The following is a 5,805-nucleotide window of genomic DNA, read 5'->3' as shown; positions in this document are numbered from 1 at the left end:
AGGCGCTCGGACGCGGCGGTCCGGCCCGGGAGGAGCCCAAGCCGAATCTCAGCGCCACGCGGCGGGAGCCCCTGCAGCCCAAGCGCACCTGCTCCGGCCGCGGTCTCCGGCCGCGCCGCCGCCAGCCATTGGCTCAGCCTTGACAAAGGGGCGTGGCCAACCCAGCGGCCACGCCCCCAGCCCTGGTACTTAAAGGAATTTGCTGCTGCGAGGGGATCGTAGTGCGGCGGCCGGGCCTCGCGAGTGGAGTTGCCTACCGACCTTACGCGACCGTGTGACCCCGACTACCTAGGTCGCCCCGGCCACCATGCCGCGCTCCTTCCTGGTTAGGAAGCCGTCCGACCCCCGCCGGAAGCCCAACTATAGCGAGCTGCAGGACGCGTGTGTGGGTGCGTGGCGGGGTGCGGGACGCGGGCAGCTCGGGGTGGGGGTGGGGGATCCCGAGGGAACGGCGGGGAGAATCGGGCTCTGCGGGCGCGACAGGTGGATCTGGAGCTCCGGGTCTTGGCAGTTGGGATTCACCGAGGGCGTCGGTGGCCCGGGATGGGGAGGCTCCGCGAAGGCAGGCAGTCCTGCGGAGTCCGGGTGGGGGAGGGGGGGGGGGGGAGCCCCCCCACCCCCGCTGGCGCCCCGAGAATCGGCTCAGCTGACTCCCTGCTGTCTCTTCTCTTCCCGCAGAGTTCACCTTCCAGCAGCCCTATGACCAGGCCCACCTGCTGGCCGCCATCCCTCCACCCGAGGTCCTAAACCCTGCCGCTTCGCTGCCCACCCTCATCTGGGACTCTCTCCTGGTGCCCCAAGTGCAGCCGGTTGCCTGGGCCACCCTCCCGCTTCGGGAGAGCCCCAGGGCCGCAGAGCTGACCTCGCTGTCCGATGAGGACAGTGGCAAAAGCTCGCAGCCGCCCAGCCCGCCCTCGCCGGCGCCTTCGTCCTTCTCTTCCACCTCGGCCTCGTCCCTGGAGGCTGAGGCCTTTATCGCCTTCCCTGGCTTGGGCCAACTTCCCAAGCAGCTGGCCAGGCTCTCGGTGGCCAAGGACCCCCAGGCCCGGAAGGCCTTCAACTGCAAATATTGTAACAAGGAGTACCTCAGCCTGGGCGCTCTGAAGATGCACATCCGAAGCCACACGCTGCCTTGTGTCTGCACGACCTGCGGAAAGGCCTTCTCCAGACCCTGGCTGCTCCAGGGCCACGTCCGCACCCACACCGGTGAGTATACATAGCTGAGCGCTGAGTCTGTTCTGTTTAGCCTCAGACCCTGGGGGACTCAACACTTATTCGCGATGCTGGCAAGCAGTGGACAAAGTAGCTGTTGGTTGTTCTGTGCCCTGCTCCTTGCTGTTCGTTCTGGGAGTGAAGGGGTAACTTCTGCTCCCCACTGGACTCGACCCATACTGTAGAAGCCAGACAGGATATTGCTAGACAGGATATTCTCCACCTGGCCTTGAATCCTGGGTTGAGAACTTCCTCGGTCTCCTCATTTTTAAAATGTACCTAAGAGCACTTTGTGGGGTTTTTTGTACAGAGTGAAGTGCTGGGTGCAGTTGCCACTAAGAAATGACTTCCCGCTGGGCCGTGGTGGCACGCGCCTTTAATCCCAGCACTTGGGAGGCAGAGGCAGGTGGATTTCTGAGTTTGAGGCCAGCCTGGTCTACAGAGTGAGTTCCAGGACAGCCAGAACTACACAGAGAAACCTTGTCTCGAAAAACCAAAAAGAAAAAAAGAAATGACTTCCCAGTGACTGGAAAGATGGCTCAGTGGTTAAGAGCACTGGCTACTCTTCCACAGGACCCTGGTTCAATTCCCAGCACCACGTAGTAGCTCACAACTGTCTGTAAGTAGGGGATCTGACACCCTCACACACACAAACATGCAGGCAAACCCACATAGAGTAAGAACAGAGTATCATCATTTAAAAGAAGAAGAAATGACATTGCTGTCCTCTCAGCCTAAGGACACGTGGAGAGCTTCTAGAAGTGAGGGAAAGGCTTCAGCCAGCCGGTCTTAGTGGAGGTTCCTGTTGGAGTTATCTTTGGAAAGTGTGTTAAGCTTTGGGGTGTGAGCTGGCCAGTTGAAGCTGTGCAACTCCTGTTGTGCCCAGCATTGGAGTTGTGAGGCCTCAGGGGCCAGGGGCGGTATCTGCAGGTCTCACTGACACCTTTATTACATGAAGAAGACTACCCATTTCCCCTCCTCCAGGCTCGGATTGCTTCAGATTTAACCTATAAAAGTGTAACAGGCTGGCCTTTCTCCTGCAGGGTTGCTAAGCCATGGGGCTCTACTTTGGGGAAGAGCTGAAGTCCTCAGGGGTCCTAGGCTGCCTCCTATCCCCCTGAGGGACTTTGTTTTGATGTAAAGGCATGGCTCAGACAAAACCCTCCTTGAAATGCACCACCCTGTTCTCTTGGAGTTCCATTGTGTGTCTTAATGGTGGCCCAGGGGGTGGGGGCCTGCAGGGTTGGAGCAGGTGCATGGGGCAGCGGTGCCCAGCACCTGTTCTGGCCACAGCTGCTGGCTCACTGCATGGCAGGCCCCTTTAATCCAGGGGGTATCACATATACAGTGCCCCCCTCAGTGGCCTTTGTCCCAGCCGGCCTGGTGCCGATTTCACACTTGCCAGGAACACTATGAAGGCGTCTGGGGGTCGGGGATCTGTGAAGAGTGGGGGGTGTCTACACTTCCTGTGCAAGCCTAGAGACTCTTAGCTCCATCCCGCCCTGTGTTATCTTGAAACCTCCCTTTTGTTAAGATTTACTTCAGTTCACCCCTCCCTGCTAAACTGACAGCTTCAGCCAGTCTTAGCAGGGGTCAGCACCCCTAACTTGTAGGGACCTGCAGATTGCCAAGGTACACCATCACACTGGGCTGCTTTTCCCAGCCCCACCTGTGTAGCTGAAGCCTTCTGTGGGTTTGTGCCCCCTAGGCTGGCTGAAGGCAGCTCTGTTCAGTGAATACCTGCTGAGTGGGTGGGACCCACAAGAACCTGCTGAGATTCTCCCTGTCCGGAGCCTCAGCACACCCACCCAGGAGTCATTCATCAGCCCTGAATTCCATCACTAGAATCTAACCAAAGGGCACCGCCTGTGGGGTAGCAGGCTGAGAAGGAGAGGAGGGCTGCCTTGCCTTGTTTTGAAAATCCATTTGGCATTACAGCCTCATGCTTGGCACATAGTAGGGGTGCAGCAGACGTTTGGTTTTGTCAGTATTCGTATAGCTCAGCCAGGCTGGGTTTAAATGAGAGACCCTCCTCCCTCTGTCTCTACAATGCTGGATTACAAGTGTGGACCACTACGCTCAGGTCCCCCTTTTTTTAAAAAAAAAGCACATTTATTAATTCAGGTATTCACCAAACAGAACTGCTTTCAGCCATCTTAGGGGGCACAAAGAGCCACAGAAGTCTTCAACTACACAGCATTTAGTAAGCACTTAAAGGACGCAGAGCCGTGTACTTAGAGCCCTGGCTGGACAGGGGGTGTCGGGATCCTAGATGTCTGTAAGCCCCCCAGTTGGGGCTTGCAGTAAGTTAAGGAGAGGTTCCCTACTGGATGGATAGAGGAGCAGCCAAAATTTGGCGTCAGTGCAGTGGACTGCTGGCAGGGTGCAAAGGAATGGCCTCGCCGGCTCTGAGTGGGGGTGGGAGGCCTCTCCAGGCTGCTTCTCAAGCTTTGTCCCAGACAAAGTAAATTCAATCAAGGGAGTGACTACAACCAGGGGCTATGGAGGCCTGGTGGGTGACCTGAAACCTGCTGCTTACCTTCTGTGCCTCAGTTTCCCCATCTCCAATAGGACTGCAGAAGGGTCAGATGACAGGCCAGTCAGAGGTGTTCGGTGCCTGCCTGGTGGGAAGGACTCTGTTTCAGTTAGCCCCACCTGGGGGGAAGTTTGGAGACTCAGAAGTATGGTGGTATTCAGGGCTGCACAGCAGGAAGCCCAGAGACACCCCCTCCAGTGCGGGCCTGGCTGTACGTGGTCTGATCAGGCGCTGTCCAGGACTTGCTGACCCTCTGGCGTCTCTCCACAGGTGAGAAGCCCTTCTCCTGCTCCCATTGCAGCCGAGCCTTTGCTGACCGCTCCAACCTGCGTGCCCACCTCCAGACCCACTCGGATGTGAAGAGATACCAGTGCCAGGCCTGTGCCCGGACCTTCTCCCGAATGTCCTTGCTCCACAAGCACCAAGAGTCTGGCTGCTCCGGAGGCCCTCGCTGACCCTGCTCCGTCCCCATCCTCACTGGCATCTCCCCAGTGCCTGCCCTGAGCTCACCGTCCTCACTGCCAGGATTCCTTCAAGCCTTGGTCCGGGGACCTGTGGAGTCCATGTCTGGCCCTGGTTCCTGCCTGGCTCTCTTGGTAGCCTTTGCTGCAGATGGCTGACGGAGGGAGGGCGGAGTGCCTTTGTACCCTCCCAGAGCCTCCTGCCCCTCAGTATTCATGAGGTGCAGCCTCTGGACACAGCTGCTTCGAGCCATAGAACCAAAGCCAACCCACTGGCTGGGAAGCTTGAACCCCACTCAGGGGACCCCACTTCCTTACCTCCCCCAAGGACCCTTTAAACCACCTTCCTTGAGGTACAACAGACTATGCAATAGTCCCCCCCTCCCCAGCTGTATCCCTGCCTCAGCAGGGTGGTCACTGGACACATGTCCAGGTGCCCCTGGGCCTGGGCAGCTGTTTCAGCCCCCGCCCCCATTTGTCCTGGTGACACCTGTTTCACAGCAGTTTAACTGTCTCAGAAGGGACCATGAATAATGGCCGTCACTTGTTAGGGGCCAAGTGGGGTGCTTCAGCCTGGCCAATGTGTTCTCCCAGAACTATTTTGGGGCCCAACAGGTGGCCCTGGGAGAAAGATGTTTACATTTTAAAGGTATTTATATTGTAAGCAGCGTTTTGTATAGTTAATATGTACAGTTTATTGATATTCAATAAAGTGGTTAATTTATATACTAAAACCTGCTCAGTGTTGTAGAAGGGGACACATTAAGGGACTTACAGGAGGGAGGGGCAGGGGTCTCAAGTCTTGTGCTTCGGAGTTCTTTTTTTTTTTTTTTTTGGTTTTTCAAGACAGGGTTTCTCTGCCTGGCTGTCCTGGAACTCACTCTGTAGACCAGGCTGGCCTCAAACTCAGAAATCCGCCTGCCTCTGCCTCCCAAGTGCTGGGATTAAAGGCGTGCACCACCACCACCCGGCGTGCTTCGGAGTTCTAACTGGAATGTCATGAACGTTGGGCACTGGGCTGGCCAGCCTGGTGTCTGTCCCAACCGGTACTGTGCAAGCTTCCCAAACTCTTAGTTATTCGGCTCTCTCTTGGGAAGCTGCTTCATGGGGCCGTATCTACTGTCTGGCCACGGGCTCTGGCCCCACCATACCAGGTCTTTGGGGTAGAACTAGCTGCCCCTCCCAGCTGAAGGAGGATGTCTTTCCTGTTCTCAAGCGCCTCCCTGTCAGGCAGGCCCACACCTCCGTCTGGCTGCTGGGTACCAAATGGCCTTTGATGCCAGGAAACGGGCCGGCTGGAGCCAGCAGGGTGAGAAGCCAGGCCAAAGGGTAGGGGTCATTTAGCTTCCTGCTCGGAGGACCAGGGCTGGAGCAATTTTCCTCGGGCTAGTTGGTGCTGGTGACCTCAACTCTGAGGGCCTCCTGGGGCTCAAGAGAAAATGAGTGTCCTTTCTAAGCACAAAAGGTGCAGAAGATGCCAGTTTCCTGTGGGGAGCTGAGCAGGCAGCGGCCGGCGAGCTTCAGCCAGCCCAGCTCCAACCAGGCTGGGGGTGGGGAGCTTCCAGCTCCAAAGGAGAGATGAGTCTTCTAAACAGG

General features: G+C 57.2%; 1 protein-coding gene across 1 annotated transcript; it reads left to right on the top strand.

Annotated features, from left to right (window-relative positions):
* Positions 1 to 211: 211 nt before the first annotated feature.
* Positions 212 to 4,943, top strand: Snai1 (snail family transcriptional repressor 1). Its single transcript, XM_028769706.1, has 3 exons — positions 212 to 389; positions 679 to 1,206; positions 4,019 to 4,943. Exons 1-3 carry the CDS (start codon positions 308 to 310, stop codon positions 4,201 to 4,203), a joined length of 795 nt encoding a protein of 264 aa, XP_028625539.1. The 5' UTR covers positions 212 to 307; the 3' UTR covers positions 4,204 to 4,943.
* The last annotated feature ends 862 nt before the right edge of the window (positions 4,944 to 5,805 follow it).

This window comes from Grammomys surdaster, unplaced genomic scaffold, assembly GCF_004785775.1.
Source record: "Grammomys surdaster isolate TR1022 unplaced genomic scaffold, NIH_TR_1.0 193, whole genome shotgun sequence".
Taxonomy (NCBI): domain Eukaryota; kingdom Metazoa; phylum Chordata; class Mammalia; order Rodentia; family Muridae; genus Grammomys; species Grammomys surdaster.
The sequence above is the reverse complement of the archived record's forward strand: the minus strand, read 5'-3'. Positions and strand labels throughout refer to the sequence as shown.